At 40.3% G+C, this 23,590-nt stretch overlaps 1 protein-coding gene across 2 annotated transcripts in view; it reads left to right on the top strand.

The window, feature by feature from the left end:
* Positions 1-23,590, top strand: part of TBC1D32 (TBC1 domain family member 32) — a 532,407-nt gene that overhangs the window by 360,956 nt on the left and 147,861 nt on the right. For both annotated transcript variants that reach the window (XM_082249090.1, XM_082249089.1), the window contains exon 26: positions 20,072-20,165. In XM_082249090.1, the coding sequence (XP_082105216.1) occupies positions 20,072-20,165 (94 nt within the window). The remainder of the gene's footprint in view (positions 1-20,071; positions 20,166-23,590) is intronic.

Below are 23,590 nucleotides of genomic sequence, written 5' to 3'. Positions count from 1 at the left end.
TTTGCTCAAGTAACACAATTTTACCAATGTTGACTACACTTTATCTACAATGGCAAGTGTCATTGGCAGATGATAATCACCCTCTGTCTCCCTGTGAGTGGCACCTCTGCTAACTAGCTAATTAATACACATGCCCTATCTTGACCGGTTACAGTACTTACATGTAAAGTGGCTAGCAACCAGGGTATTCCGGGTGGCCATACCGGCAGCGGTGCTCCGCCGCCTGGGGGCCGCCGGCTGACGGACCTCTGGCTCCCTCTCCTCCGTCAGCTCCCAAGAATCATCCCGGGCAACGCACATGTTGTGCAACACGCAGCACGCCAGGATGATCTTGGAAGCCTTGGTAGGAGAGTACAGGAGTTCACCCCCAGGCCGGGCCAAGCAGAGAAACCGGGACTTGAGAAGACCTATGGTCAACTCAATGATACTCCGGCTTCTCCGCAAGGCCCTGTTGTAATTCCTCTCTGCTGGGCCCTGGGGGTACCTGATTGGAGCCATCAGCCACGTCAGCTGCGGGTAACCAGCATCCCCTGAAAAATAAGAAAAATATAAATTAGTTATTCATATCATGTGACTTTAGATGACTCCTCAAAATGGGAGACAATTAGGCATTTTACTAAACAACCTGCTCGTCTGTTTGCAAAAAATCATATGAAACATCTCAACTCTGTCTAACTGCCTAAATCACTAATACAAATGGGAAAAAGGACACACAAAGTGGTGGGTTTCTCTTGCAAGTTACAACTTGGCCCCTATTCTGTTCCTATTACATTAGCCTAGGTCTTACTTCTGGAATATATCTGCAACTAGAGTGAGGAAACCAATATTGACTCACTTATGCAAAGTACTTTGGGGATATGGCAATACCATTGGAATCATTTGTAGGTTTTCTTTGGGTGGCTAGAGGACACCATTTACACATTGGTTAACCACCTTCATTGGACTCAAAGACAACTTTGCAAATCTTTCTTTTGTGAGCTGCTAAGCTGCTGATCTGGTTGTGTGTGAACAGCCTGACAACTAATAACACATCCATTTTAGGTAGGCTTTGCTTAAATCAGGGTGTACACCGATGTAGCTTATTCCTATGTCTATGTAATCTTACAGTTTATGTTGTTAAGACAAAATACTTTACCAATAAGCCACCCTTCGGGCATTTGTCCACTTTCAAACACCTCGTACAGAGTACTTGTTCTTAACATACTGGAATCATGGCACGACCCTGGGTGACCAGTGTTGACACTCATGATGCGCTGTTTGGCGTCACACACTAATTGGACGTTCACAGAGTGGTACTGCTTGCGGTTCCGGTATTCACTTTCGTGGCTCCTTGGGGGCCTAATGGCTATGTGGGTGCCATCGATTGCCCCTAGGATTTGCGGCATGTGTGCCCGCCGGTAGAAACCCAACTTGACTTCATTCCACTCATTTTCATTCTGTGGCCAGTGGATAAAATTGGGCACTATATCCACTATGGCATTAATGACCAACATGAACACCCTTGAAACTGTGGGCTGGCTAATGCCCATGATACTTCCCGAAGTGGCTTGGAAGCTGCCACGCCCTAAAATATACAAAGTGGCCAGCAATCTGGCCATGCCGGGCACCGCATGGCCGCGCTGTGTGTCCGGGTCAATTTTCTCTGCTATGAGCTGGTAGAGGTGTAGAATAGTTCCTCGCTCGAGCCGGAACTTCCTCCTGACATCAGAATCCCGCAGCTTGTCCAAATAGATCCTTGGAGCAAAAATGCGTGGCTGGCGAGGTAAGGGCACACGGACTGGAGGTGCTGCTGCTGAAGGTGCTGCTGCTGCTGCTGCTGCAGCTTCCCCACCTTCTGCTGCCTCCTGTGCCAGGGCCTCCTCAAACAAGGCACCAATAAATGCCAGCATTGCACCATCTAATGCGTCTGGGATATCGTCCTCCATTTTGAACGCGCAAATTCGCGAATGCGCAGATATATATAGAAACGGCCGCTAATTATCACACCTGTGAGCCAGCTATAAAAGGAGCACATGGCCAATATGGCTGCTGGATGTTAAAGATCGATGTTTCTTATGTGCTAGCAAGACCCTGTGACCCACAACCTACATTATCTGGAGGTAAGACAATTGTATCTCTCTCTCCCAAAAAAAAGGAAGGAGACAATTTGTACTTATCTTGGGTGTGCTTAAGTTGTCTATGGTGAATCCCCTCCAACCCACAATAGCTTGGGAACCCCTCAAGTGTCTTTTAATCATTGGCAGTTGGCCCCATGTGCATGTGGTTTGGACATGTGTTTTCTCATGTTTGTTAAAGGTGTGCAGTCTAGATTTGGCATCTAAACCTGCCCCCTTACCTTCCCAGCTTCCAAAGACACCATTTTTGCTTTCCTGATAACTGTAATTTATTATGTGCACGTATGTAGGTCATGCGATTTCTCATGTATGTTTAATGTTTGCAGCCTCCTTTTGCCTATAAAGGATTACACCACCACCACCACCACCACCACTGTGTTTGTGACATTAGGTAAGTGTTTGGAGGGCCTCGTGTGATTTGTACCCCTATGCGTTTTCTTATGTGTTTTTTTTTTACATTTCTTTGCAGCCTCTTCTGCTCTTTAACACCACCACCACCACCACCACCACCACCACCACCACCACCACTGTGTTTGTGACATTAGGTAAGTGTTTGGAGGGCCTCGTGTGATTTGTACCCCTATGAGTTTTCTTATGTGTTTTTTTTTTACATTTCTTTGCAGCCTCTTCTGCTCTTTGCCACCACCACCACCACCACCACCACCACCACCACCACCACCACCACTGTGTTTGTGCCATTAGGTAAGTGTTTGGAGGGCCTCGTGTGATTTGTACCCCTATGAGTTTTCTTATGTGTTTTTTTTTTTACATTTCTTTGCAGCCTCTTCTGCTCTTTGCCACCACCACCACCACCACCACCACTGTGTTTGTGCCATTAGGTAAGTGTTTGGAGGGCCTCGTGTGATTTGTACCCCTATGCGTTTTCTTATGTGTTTTTTTGGTACATTTCTTTGCAACCTCTTCTGCTTTTTTTGCCACCACCACCACCACCACCGTGTTTGTGCCATTAGGTAAGTGTTTGGAGGGCCTCGTGTGATTTGTACCCATATGCGTTTTCTTATGTGTTTTTTTTTTTTCCTTTTCTTTGCAGCCTCTTCTGCTCTTTGCCCACTACTACCACCACCACCACGACCAAGTCTGTTTGTGCCATTAGGTAAGTGTGTTCTGTAACTGTTCACTAATTATACTGTATATGAAGAGCAATCTGCAAATCCTGTTTTTTCTGTTTTCTCTTTTGTCATTTCAGATTTAGGAGTTTGGGGCTCTTTGCTGCTGCTGGACAGCCAGATTCTCTGCCCACCTCGTGCTCCCATGGCCCCACCCACTGGAAGGATGAGAAGGGCCAGGGGGGCCAGGGGGGCCAGGGGGGCCAGGGGGGGCAGGGGGGGCAGGGTGGGCAGATCGTCTGGCTCTGGTGTGAGGGAGGCTCCAGCTGTATCCATGAGGGAGTCCACCATCCCCATCCCGGAGGAGGAAGCCGGGGGAGGTGTTAACACACCAAGTGGACAAGCTGGCTCTTCTGACAGTAGTCCTGGAGAGGGTCCGTCCACCAGAGTCAGCTTGTCCACATTAACCCGGCTTCCCCGTTTCACCCACAATCAGTGCTGTGCCCTGGTCCACGCCTATATGGCCAGATATCAGGCGATACATGGGACCAGGGCCGCGTCTTACTCAGTAACAGAGAAGAACAGATTGTGGGATGAAATCCGGGATGCTGTAAATGCACTGGGTGAAGCACCTCGCCACCGTGACAGTGTGCGGAAGAAGGTCAACGACATCTGTGGGTCCGTTCGGAAGAAGCTAATTGCATGGGCTGCGGAGGGTCTTTATGACCGTCAAGGTCGGCTGGATGAACGTGCACGAAGTTCTCTCTGGGATTATCAATTACCTTTCTTGAACATCATAGGACCCGATACCATCTTTACCAGAGAGGACTTAGATTCGGATGCTTTGCACCGAGGTAGGATATTATCTTGGATGTCAATTGTGTGAGTTGTTTGGAAAAGATTAACTACTATCCTATGTGTGACATTAAGAGAATGTGATACTTGCCCTTCCAATTGTCCTTTTTTTGTTTTCCCCAACCTGCAATTTGTTCATCTGTAGCACGGATCTCAGCCCCTCCACAGCCCATGCAGCTTGGCGAACCAGACGGACTCACAGGTGTTGACATCAGTGCTGACCCTCCTCCTGGTAGGTCCAATATCATACTGTGCCAAACAATGTAGATGTTTTTTTTTGGCCAAGATAGCTCATATTGCTATGTCCTTTACAGAAGATCCGCAGCAGGGAACACACCCAGTGCAGCTAGGCCTGGAGGAAGGTGTTGGTATGTCTAGTCAAATAATGTTTTTTTGAATCTTATTAACCCCATTAACACACATGTTTTTTCTTAGGAAAGAGTGTTGCCTTTTAGATGTTTACCCTGCAAAACACAGTTGACAGCATTAATGGGTGCCGTCATTAGTAGGCAGACCAAGCCTTCTTAACCTTTGGGAGGGTTTAGCAAGTGTCCTATGAGCCCAGGAAAGCACTTTTGAATGTTTGGCCTCAATGCTTCATTCATGAAGCTAGGAGGGCAATCTGGCCATAATCATTACTGACTAAGGTTATGTACTAAACATGTTTTTTTTTTTATTTTTTAAAAGAACATCAGGCCCCTCTTGACGTTGCAGCTGGAGTTGGATCAGGAGCTGGCGACGATTCTGCATCCAGTGCTGTGGTATGTGATATAAGGGAACAAGGTGCACATGTAACATTTCAATGGTAGCATTGATTTTGGACTAGATGTGGCTTACATTGTGTGTGTTAAATTAGTGCTATGACATTCTGACGATGCACCAGCACAACAAGAGTTCTATCTTGAACATCAGGGAATTATGTTATAATTTGGTGTGCCACTAATGTTCCAAAAACATCCAGGATCTTTAAAGTCCGGCCCGTCTTTGATTTTCCAGGTCCAAATTCATGGGTATCGTTTGGTTGGGTTGTCCTCTAGCCGATTGATGGCAAGATTTTAGACAACATACGTAGATGTATAAAGTCATTGGTGTAGTAACAGATTTACCAAAAGCATAAACAACCTACCACACCAGGGTTAATTGGGAACACCTTCATGTTGAATCTTTTTTGCCTTTGTCATATTAGTCCTACCAATATAATATGTACCCATTATCAGAAGTGTTGCTAGCTTGGATAATCTTACAATGAACAAGTACTCATTAGAAGCACATCAAACTTTTCAACGTTCTGCTTGGGGTGTTAAGTTGTCAAACTAATCTGAAATATTTAGTCATGATGTTTGATAATGATTTGGTCTATTTCTTCTGCTTTCAGGTAGCCTTAGATGCAGAGGGATTGTCACCTACCCAACTTCGTCCATCTATGCTGGATGTAGCCGAGAGGCTGCTTGATGAGTATCAGGTCCAAAATGAGTTAAGGAGGCGTACTCAGCAATCTACTGAGGCAGTACGTCTGCTCGGGCTCATACAGGAATCTGTAGCAACAATGGTACAGGTTCACCAGGATATGTTACAGGTTCAACAGGATATGCGTAACAGCTTGGTAAGTTTAGCAGACCAGCATCAACGGGATCGGCAAAGTGTTGACACTCAGGTGCTGGCCACACGCCAATGCCTGTTTGGATCTGAAGATGCCCCATTGGCAGAGCCCTCCCAAACATCTCACTCACCTGCCACTGCAGGTTGTGGTAGTGGGAGGGTAATGCCAGTGTTGGCCACTTGTCAGGCAGCTGGGGATGGGACAATTCCTCCTGTAGCCACTCCTAGCACTTCACACTCCGTTCGGACTCCCACACCCCTCAATGAGCAATCCTCCTGCACAACCTCAATGCGCACTGGTTCCACAGTACCCCTTCCACCTGACTACATTCCCTCCACACCTTTATCACTTCACTCCTCCCCAGGCCGTTCTTCTTTTTTGTCACCAATGCGACATGTCGTTTGCCCCCGCACCGTGGACCACAACAACCAATCAACCACCACTCCCCACACATCTTCACAACCCTTGCACCACCAGCAGCATCAAATAGCCTTGGAGCAGCAACGATCCCATCTCATGGTAATGGCACACGTTACCCAAATTCTTAGGCTGAGCACAGAGCAGATGGGACTATTGGCACAAGATCTTCAGTCTGGGACATTTCCAGGGTTCAACACCCTGCATCAGCAGCAGCCTCAGACACGGGATCTGATTCTAATGGGCCACTTTACCAGAACTCTAAGGCTAACCCCAGAGCAGATGGGACTATTGGCCCACCATTTGATGGCAGGAACCTTTCCATTGCTCACCACACTGCTTCAGTCACCACCACCACCACCAACTTAATTTCTTTTTTTTTTTTTTTTTTGGTTTTGTTAATGATTGTTACATTGGCCAATTTGTGGGGCCATTTTTTTTTTAAATTTGAGGGTGGCACAATATGATTTCTTATAGTGCTTTTTTTGGGGATGAAATAAAATTTTATGCAAAATGATTAGTTTGTGTTTGCTCTTTGGTTTTTTAGGAGTGTTGGTGGCCAAGTAATGGCCCTGGTTAATGTAGGCATTTATACACACGTGCTTCTCGATCTCCAAACATATGATTTCATGTAAATTTAGATAACTCAATGTTCACATAACGACCCAAGAAAAGGTCTCCCTTCAAATGTAGCTTCAAAACAAGTCTCAAGGCTAACATAAACCAAAGCCAACATACTAACAATTACAGACCACACCACTCAAGTAAACAAATACAACACAAAAGACATTCGATGTGTACACCAAAAAGAAAACTTGGGTAATAAAATAAATGTTTTAATAACACATGTGGGTGTCTACCAACTGTAGCGTACAAAAAATATATTACAATATATAATAGAATGAACTAAATTGCCAATGTAACATTTGTGTTGCAAAGAGCAACATACTTAAATTTAATTTAGATAAACATTTTAAACATTTTTTATGTTTTGACATCATTTTTTGGAAGGTTTTCACAAAAACAATTCTTTTTTGTAAACATTTGTGGTTTTGTCGGTTGCCATAAAAACAACAAGGCTTTTTTGTAAACATTTTTGGTTTTGTCGGTTGCCATAAAAACAACAAGGCTTTTTTGTAAACATTTTTGGTTTAGTTTGTTACCAAAAACAACAAGGCTTTTTTGTAAACATTTTTGGTTTTGTCGGTTGCCATAAAAACAACAAGGCTTTTTTGTAAACATTTTTGGTTTTGTCGGTTGCCATAAAAACAACAAGGCTTTTTTGTAAACATTTTTGGTTTAGTTTGTTACCAAAAACAACAAGGCTTTTTTGTAAACATTTTTGGTTTTGTCGGTTGCCATAAAAACAACAAGGCTTTTTTGTAAACATTTTTGGTTTAGTTTGTTACCAAAAACAACAAGGCTTTTTTGTAAACATTTTTGGTTTAGTTTGTTACCAAAAACAACAAGGCTTTTTTGTAAACATTTGTGGTTTTGTCGGTTGCCATAAAAACAACAAGGCTTTTTTGTAAACATTTTTGGTTTAGTTTGTTACCAAAAACAACAAGGCTTTTTTGTAAACATTTGTGGTTTTGTCGGTTGCCATAAAAACAACAAGGCTTTTTTGTAAACATTTGTGGTTTTGTCGGTTGCCATAAAAACAACAAGGCTTTTTTGTAAACATTTGTGGTTTTGTCGGTTGCCATAAAAACAACAAGGCTTTTTTGTAAACATTTTTGGTTTTGTCGGTTGCCATAAAAACAACAAGGCTTTTTTGTAAACATTTTTGGTTTAGTTTGTTACCAAAAACAACAAGGCTTTTTTGTAAACATTTTTGGTTTTGTCGGTTGCCATAAAAACAACAAGGCTTTTTTGTAAACATTTTTGGTTTAGTTTGTTACCAAAAACAACAAGGCTTTTTTGTAAACATTTTTGGTTTAGTTTGTTACCAAAAACAACAAGGCTTTTTTGTAAACATTTGTGGTTTTGTCGGTTGCCATAAAAACAACAAGGCTTTTTTGTAAACATTTGTGGTTTTGTCGGTTGCCATAAAAACAACAAGGCTTTTTTGTAAACATTTTTGGTTTAGTTTGTTACCAAAAACAACAAGGCTTTTTTGTAAACATTTGTGGTTTTGTCGGTTGCCATAAAAACAACAAGGCTTTTTTGTAAACATTTTTGGTTTTGTCGGTTGCCATAAAAACAACAAGGCTTTTTTGTAAACATTTTTGGTTTAGTTTGTTACCAAAAACAACAAGGCTTTTTTGTAAACATTTTTGGTTTTGTCGGTTGCCATAAAAACAACAAGGCTTTTTTGTAAACATTTTTGGTTTAGTTTGTTACCAAAAACAACAAGGCTTTTTTGTAAACATTTTTGGTTTAGTTTGTTACCAAAAACAACAAGGCTTTTTTGTAAACATTTGTGGTTTTGTCGGTTGCCATAAAAACAACAAGGCTTTTTTGTAAACATTTTTGGTTTTGTCGGTTGCCATAAAAACAACAAGGCTTTTTTGTAAACATTTGTTGTTTTGTCCGTTGCCATAAAAACAACAAGGCTTTTTTGTAAACATTTTTGGTTTTGTCGGTTGCCATAAAAACAACAAGGCTTTTTTGTAAACATTTTTTTTTTGGTTGCCAAAAACAAGGCATTTTTTTTTTTTTTTTGGTTTTTTTGGTTCCCAAAAAAAGGGTTTTTTATAAATTTTTATATTTTTTTTGGTTGCCAAAAACAAGGCTTTTTTTGTTTTTTTTTGGTTTTTTTGGTTCCCCAAAAAAGGGTTTTTTATAAATTTTTATATTTTTTTTGGTTGCCAAAAACAAGGCTTTTTTTGTTTTTTTTTTTTTTTTGGGTCCCCAAAAAAAGGGTTTTTTATAAATTTTTATATTTTTTTTGGTTGCCAAAAACAAGGCTTTTTGTTTTTTTTTTTTTTTTTTGGGTCCCCAAAAAAAGGGTTTTTTATAAATTTTTATATTTTTTTTGGTTGCCAAAAACAAGGCTTTTTTTTTTTTTTTTTTTTTTTGGGTCCCCAAAAAAAGGGTTTTTTATAAATTTTTATATTTTTTTTGGTTGCCAAAAACAAGGCTTTTTTTTTTTTTTTTTTTTTTTGGGTCCCAAAAAAAGGGTTTTTTTTTAAACTGTTTTTGATTTTTTTGTTAGATTTTTGTTTATAATGGGCAACAATTACAAATGGGACATTTCTTTGTGTTGCAACGTGCAACATAAGTAAACAAACCACAAAAAAAAAATACTAGGATCTTTTTAAAGGTGTGACATTCCTAACGAATGGCTCCTTAGGGTCTGGATCCACGCCACAAAGGTGTTCCAAATATAGAATTCGGTCTCCGCACCACCTCATATAATCCAGGAGGATCTCGTAGGTGAGGTGGGTGTGCCCTGGGTAGAAAAAAACATGACAATTAGTTTTAGGCAAAATGATCCAAACAAGGATTGTAATTAATGTGCCTCAACAAATATGCTTAGGAGTCTATTGGTTGGCTTTTATCAACACTCTGAAGCAAATATGCTAAATTGCTGTTGTAAACCTTAAACTCAAACTTTCACAGCAAATTGTTCAAAAGGTTACATAAGATGGCTTGGAATGTTAGTAGCAGTTCCACCAAAGCTAAGTAAAATGCTTTTCTGCATGTAAACACAAGCAATCATTTTGAAGAATGTAAGGTGTTTTGGGTTCAATTGGTCAACACGATACATGTGCACACATTTATCTCTATCACCATTGGAATCTGTGGAGCGTTCTCTCTCACTCTTACTGTCTATAGATTGAACCTGACACATAGTAGAGACTCACCCTTAGGAATTTTGAGGGCCAGTTCTGGACGGAGCAGATGTGTCTGCTCCCCTGATCTCCTTTCCGCCATCCCAGCTGTGTTAAGAGAGAAGAAAAAGTTTATCAACAAATGGACTCACGCTAACTGTAGGTTACGCAGTCATGAAAACGCTCTAACACCCACTCATTACCCCTCCACATTTCCCTGAAAGTTTTATTTAGACATTGATATGGTGGTGATGCAGATTTGTACAGTGCAAGCGTCATTCTTCTGGGTGAAGCTTGTAGCGTTAAGGATACGTACTCCCTGCTTTTGTGCTGATTGTGTTTTTCTGATGTTTTTGGTGCCTCAGCCCTGCCTGTTCTAAGTGTTGGAAACATATCATTTTGGGAGGGCTGCGGAAAACTAATCAGGTTAGACTTACACTCTCTAGGTTTTTGGGGACAAGAGAAATAACAATCCTCCTTTTTACATGGCCCCTGTACACACCTCTAGGCACCTCCCTCCTGTTGTTTGACCCCACAGCAGGCAGCTTGCTATGGAGGCACATGAGATGAAGCCAAGCACCCTGTGCCTGTTCAGGCACTAGGCTGTGAGCCAGCCTTGCCCCCCTCCCTTCCATTGGTCTCAATGATTAGGAGTGACAGCATCAGGAGGCAATATTGGCATGCTGTCACCTCAGTTAAGGAGGAGGGGGAGTCTGTTCCAGACAAGTATTAGTGCAAACATTTGGACCGTAAAAAATGGTCCCAGTAAGTCTTAGGGGGAATATGCACACCTATCACTTGGAATACTAATGCATAGAATGCATTCACATAAAGAACCCGCTGCCTTTAGAACAACTTGAAGCCTGAGCGGGGACATACACAGTTAGCATTTCTCCACTTACTAAGTAGACACATTACTGGAAAAGCACACAACTTACCATCATCAGGTTTTTTTGGGGCCCCTGAAGTGGATGGCGTGGCTGGCTCTGGAGAAACTGCACAAAAAGAACACAAATTGTGAACTGGAATGTGGTACATTACCGAGGAAGAGTATTTATGAAAGATTGACAAACACACATTTTCAGTGTTGACTAAATCAGGACATGATTAAATTACAATGTCCCCTAAAAATTTACAAGTACAAAGCACACCATTTCCAATGTAGAGAAACTAACACCAATTTAGAATAGGGTGGCTTGAGATAACTTACAAAAGATAACATGTCCTGTAAAGCTCCCCAAAACCACCTTTCAAACATGAAGGTTAAGCAAGAGTGTTTCATGACCAACCTTCCTGTCACATATAGCAAAACTACACTTGCTTTGACTCCAACTTAGATTATCCTAGATACACATCATCCTAGCACACACAATTCATGTGAGAATCTAATTTTAGGTACTTACAGACTAGTTCAGGGGAGCCTGGAGTGGGGGAGGATGGGGGAGACCCTACATGGGGGGATGGTGTCCCTTCATGGGGGGATGGCGTTGTATCTCCTAGAAACACAAAGACACAAATACAATCCTTGAACAAAAGCTATTTGATAAAGGCACACAGAAAGTAGTCTGGAAACATTGAAGGTAGTAGTTACAGTGGACTGGGTAAGCAGTGGCCCCTCTTCCCCAGTCCTCCACAACAAACATCCTCAATGTCAGCTGCTACAAAACCCCAATGTCAAAATATATATATTACAGCCCTTATATTTACCAGGACACATTGAACACACAAACACATGTAGAATACTTACTTCCCCTTTGAGGAGAGCCCAGGTCCTCATCCGAGTCGGACCAATTGGCCTCTTCTTGGCCAACAGTTTGTTCCTGGCCCGGATCCAGGCGACTCGGCCCTGCCTGAGGCTCCTCTCTTGCTGAAGTTACATCAACCACAAAAGAAAACAAAACAAACAATCATTCCTCCAAGTTCGACCTAATACACAACACACCAGCACATCCACATTACTTACAGGGGGCCTGAGAAGGCTGAGCCGCAACATCCTGATCACTGGTTTCTAAAATAAAAGAAAAACATTATATATTATTTATGGACACAAATAGGCAGTAACCTCTCATCATGCTAGCACCATACTCAATGCCCCTACAATTCAGAACATAGAAGTGCACTTACACCAATGAGATGCATTGACCATGTTTTAAAACAGGAGGGCACCATGCAAATTAAGCGGGCGCCTAAGGCCTCGCACCTACAGGGGCCTTGCGGCCAGTGGCGGAGCACCAACATTTCGAAGGGCGCAGTCAGGGAAATCTCCCAAGTAAAAGATTGCTTTCAATCCTCGGATCAAAAAGTTGCAGCAGTGTGCTGCAGTCCCTTCACTGCGTCTGCCAGGTGTCTGTTGTCCGCTGACACTTACTCCTCCTTCTCTGCCTGGGGATTGGCCGTCTGATCATGTTATCCTAAGATGTGGAGGAATCGGTAGGTGTGTACCTGCACCAGTAGGAAGTGACTGGCCGGTCAACTCACTCTGCTATCATCAGTTGTTGCTCTGGGAGGAGAGCTCCGCCCTGGACCCGGAACATACAGGTAACCAGGCCCAGACTTGATATTTTGCAGGCTGGTCATAGATTTGTTGTGTCCACTATGCAAAGTGGTTGAGTAGCCCCAGGGAAGTTGGAAGAGTCTGAAAATGGTTGGTGGAGGAGGAGGAGAAGAAGGCCCTGGGTGGCTGGGGGACAAGGAGAGGGCCCCTGGGGGTTTTCTAGAGGAGGAAAGATCCACAATGACGCCAGAGTCAATTGCCAAGGAAGAGAGTGGAGCTGAGCAAGTCCTGCCTATCTGACATGAAAGCCAAACATGGTGTAGATGGAGCCCTTTGCCCTACACAATGACAGCACCAGAGGTGGAAGGTGAGTGGTAGCGGGTCTTTGACATTATAGAGCATATGGACTCTGTCCATTATTGGTAGTTTTGTTTGGAGTTGTCCTTTAGATGTTTAACTGTGTTGTTTTTGACCCGAGCTGTGAGGGACTGAGGTATGACAGCCCACTATGCTGAGACTTATAGTGCCCTAGAATGTTGAGGACTGAGGAATCCTTAGTCCCTAACAGAGGGCACTACAAGTCTTAGCATAGCAGGCAGTATTTCCTCATTCCCCTACAGAGAGGATTACAAGTCCAAGCAGGTAGCCTTCTGCAGTGGGACTTGTTGTGCCCTTGACTGTGGTGGACTGAGGAAGGGAAGTGTAAGAGGGTCTCTGTAAGCTCAGATGTATGGGGGAGCTTTGGGGAACACAGAGTTCCCTTTTACACCAGAGTCCCCAGCTTCCCCCCTCAAATAATGGTTCCCAAACTCTCCTTATATCAGAGTCTTCACACTTCCCTCTTACAGTGTAGTAAGTCTGGAGACTCCGATGTAAAGGGGGCTCTGTAAAATGTGATTAGAGATTAGAAATTTCTAACATTTTTATTTTCTACTTACGATCCACAATTTTCAGCTGCTCAAAGGGCTCGCTGCCTCGGACTGCATATTGGAGTGTGGCCGTCCTCCTCCTCCCCTTCTTCACCAAAATCACAAGAGGGTGCCGTCCGTCCGCTTTGGCTAGAAGCAGAAGAAAAAAAAAAACATAAAAAATACGAATGTACATAGTAGTATTAAAGGTTGTGAAGAGACACTTGATGGAGGTAGGAAAGGTAGGAGCGAGAGGGAGGGGGGGGGGGGGGTGTTGGTATTAGTGTTGTTGCATAGCTAAACACATGTCCACCTACCCAAAAAATTGTAACCTATCTGGTCACATGTAATGTATATTTTTACTTACCGGAGATTTGCTCCACAGCCTTTAGCAGGAGCCTGGGTGAGCGCCTTTTGGCATCACTCCAGGCCCGCTGCAGATCCACTATATCAGCCTGGAACTGAAATCTCCGCTGCAGCCTCATCCGGAGACGACACATCATCTTGTGCTTTTGGTGAAGATGCGTATAAACTTTATCATACCCCCAGAGGAGGAGGAGCTGTGGAAAGAGCAGTGTATGTTTGAGTCCAAGTATGTCCAAAATAGTACAGTCTTCAAATAACATGCTAGGTCGTCTTTGAGATATTGTAGAACAAAGAATTCCATTTCTGGTGATACATATACATCGATGTCCAAATCTACCTCCATGACATAGGTTGCCCCACACTGGTGATTTCCTCTACATGATATAGCCATTTTCTCAATTGGCCTTTCATGACACACCCAGGGCCGCCATCAGGGGGGACAGGCAGTCACTGTATTTACAACCTTATTGCTGTCCATTTAGCAGGGTGCAAGTAACTTTACACACATGTAGCATAGGTATCAACTTTTGTCACCATGTTAAAAGGACAGCAGTATGGGTAGCATTACAGTGACTGTTATTAGTCCAGGCTCACTAAACTAGCCAATGCTTGGAAAAGCAAGCCATGCAGATTGCTTTTCAGGTCCCTTTTAACACGAGCTGTCTGATTGGGTGTGGCTGTTAATTTTTGACGCAGACCTGATAAGCCCCTCAATTCTCCTTTATGGAGTGTTATATGTAAATGGGATTGCTTCATTTGAGATGCAGATTTAAACTGTGTATGGCCAGGCTGAAGGTACCCAAGTTGATTGGTCGATCACCTGGAGGACAACGTACAACCAGTCTGTCAGATTTTACACACACTTATCGCTAGCATCTCTTGTAGCCACTAGCAATAATCACTGTGTTTTCCTGGCAGGGGCAGCACCAGGAGAACACAATGGCTCCGCAGGAGGGTTTCCCCTGTCTGTGTTGATGGTGGAATCAAGGCAAAATGTTTTTCCTGCAAGCCACGGGACAAACAAAGATATTTTTTTAATGAATCCATGATTTTGCCAAAATGGAAAAAAAAAGATGTTTGCTTTGTATATTCTTAAGTTTGCTACATAACTAGAACATGTAACAGTGTTATATCATTGCAGGAGATTTCCCTTCACTTCCTGTCTTGGTGTCACCAGGACAGGAAGTGAGGGAATCTCCCGTGGGGATACAGCCAGCAATTCTTTCCTTTTATATATACTATGGACATTATAAGGCAACAATTGCAAGCTATTTCCCCACAGTGATATTCCCCTCACTTCCTGTCTTGGTGTCACCAGGACAGGAAGTGAGGGAATCTCCCGTGGGGATACAGCCAGCAATTCTTTCCTTTTATATATACTATGGACATTATAAGGCAACAATTGCAAGCTATTTCCCCACAGTGATATTCCCCTCACTTCCTGTCTTGGTGACACTAAGACAGGAAGTGAGGGAAAATCTCATGCAATGATATCACCCTACTAGAAATTGTAGTTCCGTCTAAAAAGTATACATAAAGTAAGCACTTGGTTTCCAAAGTGGCAAAATTATGGAGGAGTTAAAACCCCATAGTGTGATCGGGTAATCTGACGGTGTGTTCCTACACTCCTCAATGTGTCTGTTCATTAAGCTGTGCTGAATTATCCTTGATTCACAATTCCTGCAAGAGTTGCACATGGTATGTGGGAGATGCAAATTTAAGGTGGCATAATTATCCACACAATCACACATAATCCTTTTTAAAGGTCACCAGCAGAATTTGATGGCATAGTGGTTCACAGCAGTGCCATCATATTCCAGTTAGATCTGTCAATTAACAAAGCAATGGGATCTGGGGGTGTATTTAACTTGCAATGGACACCCCCATTCATTATCATATGGCAGTGTGAGATGGGTCTGTTGGGAATGTGATCCATTGAGACAAGTGATTATACACTCATGTGTTTCTTTTAGAGGTGATTTGTTCAAGGCAATCCTTTGAAGACATGACCATTCCAGATTTTTGTGATCACTGATTCCATCTCAGGTGAACCAATTAGCTGCTGTGTGCAGATCCAGCTTATGATGGTAAGAGTGTCAGACAAGACAAACGGGGCCGAGCTTGCAGTGTGTATGGATGTATGTAAGGCAATAATTTTTTGCATTATGCATTTAGGGAATATAATGTTTCTAATCTTGCATATATGAAAAGGGTCAATACATTTGTCTTTATCTAGATAGATTCCAAAGCGTCAGAGCAATCTGTCACAGATAATTGGGTTTCATTTTGTGTAAAAGTTGAAACGAATCAAATCTATCTATATACAGGCATAGCCCACTTTAAGTACACAATGGGACCAGGGCATGTATGGAAACTGAAAATGTACTTAAAGTGAAGCAATACCTTTTTTCTTTTCTCGATGCATGAAAATACACCAGCTCCATTGTAAATTTTGGCAACATTGACATAGCCTTACTCCCAAACCATGTGGGAGCATGTTAAGGGGATCCAGGACTATGACATGATAGATTACCTAGGCAAGCTGGCCAGCCACAAAATGGATATGGTGTAGTCCTGGGTACCTGGGTACCCTGTCGTTGCTCCCTAAGTTTGTTATCCCTGTCACTTATGGTTTGTGAGCAGTGTCATGGCAAGCTGAACAAGCTGTGTCCTTACTCACGATTGTATATAAAGTGAGTGTACTTAAAGCAGGGTATGCCTATCTATATCTATATAGAAAGTTCAGAGATGTGAACCTGTTCCCTATTATATACACTAATATATGGTATATAACATTCTATAATGTATCTAATGTATATATATTGTATATAATATATACATAGTATATATATTGTCTAATATATATATTTTTTAGATACACATACATACATCTATATATATACACATAATATATATATATACATATAATATATATACATATATATATATATACATATAATATATATACATATATATACATATAATATATATACATATATATACATATAATATATATACATATATATACATATAATATATATATATATATATATACATATAATATATATATATATATATACATATAATATATATACATATATATACATATAATATATATATATATATATATACATATAATATATATATATATATATATATACACATAATATATATATATATATATACACATAATATATATATATATATATATATACACATATATATATATATATATATATACACATATAATATATATATATATATATATATACATATAATATATATATATATATACATATAATATATATATATATATACATATAATATATATATATATATATATATACACATATAATATATATATATATACACATATAATATATATATATATATATACACATATAATATATATATATATATATATACACATATAATATATATATATATATATATACATATAATATATATATATATATATATACATATAATATATATATATATATATATATATATACACATATATATATATACACACATACATATATATATATATATATATATATAGGGAACAGGTTCACATCTAGGAAGTTTCTATAACAGGAAGCTTCTAGATCACGTCTAATAGGCAGAAAGTGCATGCGCAGATCAGCAGACCAAAAGTTTCTTGCACACCCGCTAGATAAGCGACCCACCCTGCCACCATCCCCCATCCCGCACCCTGCACACTCACACCCCCTCCTTACCTTACACACAAATGCCACGATTTCGTCTGTAAACAGTGCAGGAGCCATGATGCACACTTACGACAGGGCCTGGACAATTTCCGGAAACGTGTGCACGCAGCAAAAGTTTCGTTTCCGGTTTCATGTATAAATGTGAGAACGCGGTTTTGTATATTCGCGAATTCGCGAATAGTGAACATACACAACCATTAAGCAGATTTAACTTAGAAAAAGAAATACAAATACATACATTTGTGGACACCAGAAAACTTTATTTAGACACATGAAGACATTTTCAAAAAAAAATTGGAAACATGCTGTTTATTACATTTGTATTTTTCAAACCAAAACAACCTTTGTACAACATTTAGACCATATACATCGACAAAGAGCCCATAATCAACAGATGCATGTGCAGATTGACAGAATTATGTTAACAGCAATAAATACTTACAGAGAGTCAACACACAACACAGCCAAATCTCACCTCCATAAATAACAAAGGGCCAAAAATGTTACCCATAAAACATGTGACACACAAATATATTGGACCTCTTCGTAGGTCAAATCTTTCCTGATGTCTGAGTGAGCTATATATAATCCAAGCAAACACACCCAGAATGGTAACGCCCAGTCCAAAAATTAACTGTGTGTATCCTGTGTGTTTTGGAGCATGCTCAGTTGCCAAAACAAGGGAAATAGAAATGAGGAATAGAAATGTATGTAGGTGTGTATAGTATATGTGAATTGAAAAAATTCTCTCTTGAAGTTTGCTAGTCATTATTTAGAATGTTTAGATACAGGAATACATACATATATATACAATTACGTGAGAGAGAGAGAAATATATATTTAGGGAAACAATTGAAACACACCTTTTGGGATTTGAGAAGTGAGATTGTGACGATTGACCAGATATGTAAGCCAACAATCTGACTCATCACTCATGAACATCCCTAAATTTGGCGTGGCAATTATATCAGGCGTTCTTATGTGCATTTTGGCTGGCGTTTTCCCAGGCGTTTTGACATGCATTTTTTGGGCAGGCATTGTTATATGAAATCACCTACAAAAGCCCCAAAAACAGACCACAAACACGTACATGTGAACGTAGCCCGTTTGGGGGCGTTTGAGGGGGATTTGTCCAGCTCAAGGATCAGCTCCCAAAACAGGCAAAAAATCCAATCCTATTCAGTTCAATGGCCCCTGTTCCCATGTGAGCATTTTGACGGCATGAGGAAAACACCCAACGCTCACTGAGAAATAGCACAATGATTAGGGAGTCTGCCTTCCTGCTGTAGGTTTGTAAGTTCGAATCCGGAAGGTGCCCTCTGTATGGGCAACACTTGGATATCTCCAATCCTCCAAATGTTGACATCATTAATTTTGTTCATGTTTGAAAAAGGCATGTGTATCAGCAAACTTTTAATCCAAAGACATGAACAAAATACAAAAGATGCCCCATAAAGTCAATATGTAGCAATATTGTGAGCTAAAGCTCTATTTGTTTGTTGGGCATACTTTGCTAATTAGCCAAGTATAAGGGATATATATATATATACCTTCAGTTAAATGTGTAGTAAAATGGTAACACTTGGCCATACCCATATGGAAGAAAAGGTAGTATTTGCAATATATTTCTAAAAACATTCTTTGGAAACACATAAAATATTGTCAAAATTGTGACATTTCCTTGATATGTGTGAAATGCTAATAATCTTTCTTTGAAATATGTTTTACATCTATTTTTTTTCTATCTGACGACCAATTCCCCAATGTAATATTTTGTGGGTTTTTTCAGAGAATGTGGAGGTTCTATATAAACACTGTAGATTTGACTGCTATGATTTCGGAGTTAGCAGGAAAGGTGTATGGAATGTGATGGTGTTTACTAAAGGATCCCTTGTTGGAAGTGTGCATGTTTTTCCAATTCCGCCGGTTTTTGCCATTTTCTATGGGCGAGACAGCGGATTTGCAAGCGGTATTCAAAAAAAAATTGACCCAAAATCGCGCTGGCGAAATTTTTTGAGCCAATTTGACGTTGCGCATGCGCACATTCGCGAGTTCGCAGCTCGCGGCTGGAGGAGCTGTTTAACCTTTCCACACTTTCGCAGATATCTCTCTTTCTAAGTCAGTTTTTGAGATTTTTTAAACGCAAGTCATCTCCAAATTGACTTCCACACCTTCCACAGTGATTTGGGATTTTTGGGGGTACAGGGGAAAATTTGGCTAAACTTTAGTCGAGCTTTTAGCTGGCGTGGTTTTAAGTCGCGCTCTGACCATATTGCATCTTAATGAATCTCACACTAGGCGCTATTTTCCGCCCGCCGTTCTTTGAATGCCAATTTCAGACTTAAATAATCGCCGCTTCGCAAAATCACGCCGAAACGCCAATTCGCCGTACTATGAATCAGGCCCATAGTGTCTTTAGAAAGCTGTTACCTTCATTTTAATGGAAAAAAGAAGGAGGGGGGAAGACATTGATAAACACCACTTTCAGAAGATACTTGTTATAAGTGATAAATCTGTCACACCCATAGAATTTAATGCCTTTATTGTTTTTTTTAATCATGGCAAAGTACAGCATTTAACTTTGTAACTTAATGTATTTTTAATTTGATAGCAGTCATTTTGACAGTTACTGGAGACACATACTGCTTGAATTAATATATTCGGTTTGTACAGTAGAAGTGTGGAAAAGCTATTAATCTGCTGAATATGTTTCATGCATGTGATTTTTTTTTTCTTCTAGGGAAATGATCCGTATCCTTGGCCAATGTTTTCATCTTATCCCGTGCCAAACTTCTACATACCAGAGGTTTCTGTGCCTGATGACCCTAAACAAGGTGAGAATCAATAAGTCCATATAGGTCTCAATTTGATGTTATCTGGCTTGCACAATAATGAGTTCACACGCCTTTCATTTAAAATCAATAGCCCACCAAAATTCAAAAATATGTGCATATTAGACACTGTGGGTGATTAAAATGTATTTATTCAGATTTAGTTTGTCTTTAAGATATAATTAGCTTTAAGATGTAAAAATAAGCGTCCTTGTTCTGGTCAGAATTTAATTAAAATGTGTGGGTGCATTGTATCAAAGTCTACATATCTAGGGTAGATGTAGCTGAAAATTCTCTAACCAATACGTTTTGACCTTGCAAAAAAATCCTTCAAAGGCATAACATATTTTAATAATTCTATCAGCACATTTGCATGGTAAGGGGGATCTCATTCATACAGAAATCAGATTCTTGTATCATAATCCTAAAACTGCATCATAAAAGAGAAGTATGGCCAAAGCTCTTTTGGCCATACGTCTTTTATGGGTCACAGGAGTGCAGAACTAAGTGCACTACTTAAGAACCAGATTCAGCCATCAGCAAGCTAAACCCTGCTTGTCGGCTGACTTTAGAGAGGCGATTCAAGCTCTGCAGGGATCCTGACAAAAATGTCTGGATTTACCCAGATGCCTGACCATCAGCGTGCTGCTGAGATCCTAAGGCAGCCTCTCCTGCCCCCTCTATAGCATGGCGCTTCAGTGAGCACTCGAGGGGCAGAGCACAGTGCGGTGACTGACCGTCACCATTCTCTGCCCAGAGCGGACCCAAGAAGTGAGCAATCAGTGGTCTTAGATCGCTCCATTTTTGGTTTTGAGCTCATGAGGGACACTGCAGCATCGGATCACTGTGGCAGCCATCTAGGTAAGCATTGTCCTTTTTTTTTTTTTTGTAACCCACACTTCTCTTTTAAAACACTATTTACTCAATGCCTTCTTTTGAACCTAAACACTGTTATTATAAGTAATTAGGTCTTCACTTGCAACAACCCTTTCTCTGCCCTGCCTTTATGGTGGTTTGCTTTTAAAACATTAAAACAGACCTTTTACCCTAGCTCCGCAGAGCTATTCATCATAAATGCTACACAAAGTTAGTATAAAATGGTGCAATTACAAATTATAAATGTTCTCACAAAACTTTCACCCAAGATTTAATTTTTTTCCTAATTTGATTAAGTTGGAAAATGTGTGAATTCTAGGTGAAACCTGTGTAAATATCACGTGAAAACATAAGTAGACCCCTTACTGTGTCCAAACTTCTACCTCTCTATAGGCATTGGTAACAGAGTGCCTTCCAGCTGCCTACTAAGAAGGGTTTGTCACCAGTACATTCAATGCAGCTCTTAGACTAAAATTGTGAGATCTCAGTAACTTCTCCTTAGTGGATTTTCTGTAGATATGAAATAGTCTGTTACGCTTGCAGGAGGCAAATACATAGCTATAAATGATTTAACAAAATTCTAAATGATCTCTGTAATTCAGCCATAAATCTGTTTGGCCTTGTGTACAGGACATTTGGATATGTCATATGTGCAAATGTTGGGGGAGATCTTTCAATGATTGATGAGTGGCCCGGAGACCCAGGAAAAATGGTCTTTTTGCACATGAAGCCATAAAATATAATCAAATAAACATAAGGAAGAGTTTGTATAATATTATTATTTTTATGGGAACATGGGTTTTAACCTTTTGACCTCCAAAAGATTTTACCCCCTTCATGACCAGGGCATTTTTTTTGCTATTCAGCACTGCACTACTTTAACTGGCAATTGCGTGGTCATGCCATACTGTATGCAAATTCAATTTATATAATTGTTTTTAACCAAGTAGAGCTTTGGTGGTATTTCATCACCACTGTTTTTTTTTATTTTTTTTATTATATAAACGTAAAAAAAAGCCCAAACCTTTGGAGAGAAAAAAAATATTTTCTACTTTCTCTTATAAAACATATCCAATAACAAAAAAAAAAATCAAATGTCTTCATAAATTTAGGCCAAAATGAATTTTGCTACATGTCTTTGGTAAAAAAAAAATGCCAATAAGTGTATATTAATTGGTTTGTGCGAAAGTTATAGGCTCTACAAACTATGGTATATATACAAGAATTTATGCAGCTATGATGCTATACTGGTAATGGCTGCAAGCAGAAACTTCTATTGGGACTGTGATAGGGTGGTGAGCAATCTGGTGCAAACAGACTCTATCTAGGTGGGTCACTAAATGACGTTGACAACGCTAGTGACACTAAAACAGTGATATGCAATAATACTGTATAATAGTACATCACAAACCACAGCGCAAAACTGTGGAACGCACGCGGAGGTTTGTGATCCACATCTACCTCGCTGTACAGACTTGGACTGATGGCATAACTGCCCTGTATTGTTGTTTTAAGCAATGCGATTTTTACTCTGGAACACTGTAAGTGTGATTTTAATGATTTTTAAGAATAAACAAAAACATATTACACTATTGGGATTCTCTCCATTCATGAGTGCTAAACCATCACAGGACACATGACATCTTCCCACTTACCATACACAGCCTGATAGACCCACATGCAATACTGCTATGGTGTCCACATCATCTGGTAAGTGTTAGCACAAAAGGGTAAAGAGCATAGTTCACTGCATGAGTACTTAGACGTTTTTGAGGCACTTCAGCACTTTCTTGGATCGATATTGGATTTTTTATGGACTTTCACTTGGCACTTGCTTTTTTTTTTTTTTAATTCAAGATTTTATTATTTTCAATACATTACATATTATTACATACATACATTCATGATCCAAAACACACTCCCGGCCCCTCCCCCCCCCCCGTTGTCCCACCTATTGTGTCCAGAAAGAAAAAGAGAAAAAAAAAAATATATAATTGCACACACATATCCTTCCCCAAAACCACGCCCCACCTCAGTGTAAGAATTCCTCCAAACAAAACACAGAGGAAAAAAAAAACGAAAAAATTGTATATATATTATCCACACCCCAAGCCGTAACAAACTTGTCTACCATCGTGATCGCACTCTAGGTGCAAAAAAAAAAAAAATATGGGAAGGATATCAGTATATTCGTGCTCTTCCCCCCCTAAGCTCCCCAAGCACAAGGGGGGGGGGTTCCACTCATATCGTGTTCCATCCTGTGAGACTTCCTCCTAAGGAAGTATAAGTGAATAATATATGACCCCTCTCCTCTCCAGGGAGGGGAAAGTGAAATATAGAAAGAAAGAAAAAAAAAAAAATATCCTGTGAAACCCCCCTCCCATCCCCCCTTAACCTATTACCTTTTACAGTGGGGAGAGGAACCGTACTCCATTTCACAGCACCAATACTTAACTTCCTCCTAAACATTCCAACACATTATTTACATTATATACATCTTATATACATTACATACTATCCCTCCTGACGTTACTCGTCAGGCCTCCTAAAGA

Source organism: Pelophylax lessonae (assembly GCF_965119305.1).
Source record: "Pelophylax lessonae genome assembly, chromosome: 3".
In the NCBI taxonomy this organism is placed as follows: Eukaryota; Metazoa; Chordata; class Amphibia; order Anura; family Ranidae; genus Pelophylax; species Pelophylax lessonae.
This window is presented reverse-complemented; position numbering and strand designations above follow the sequence as displayed.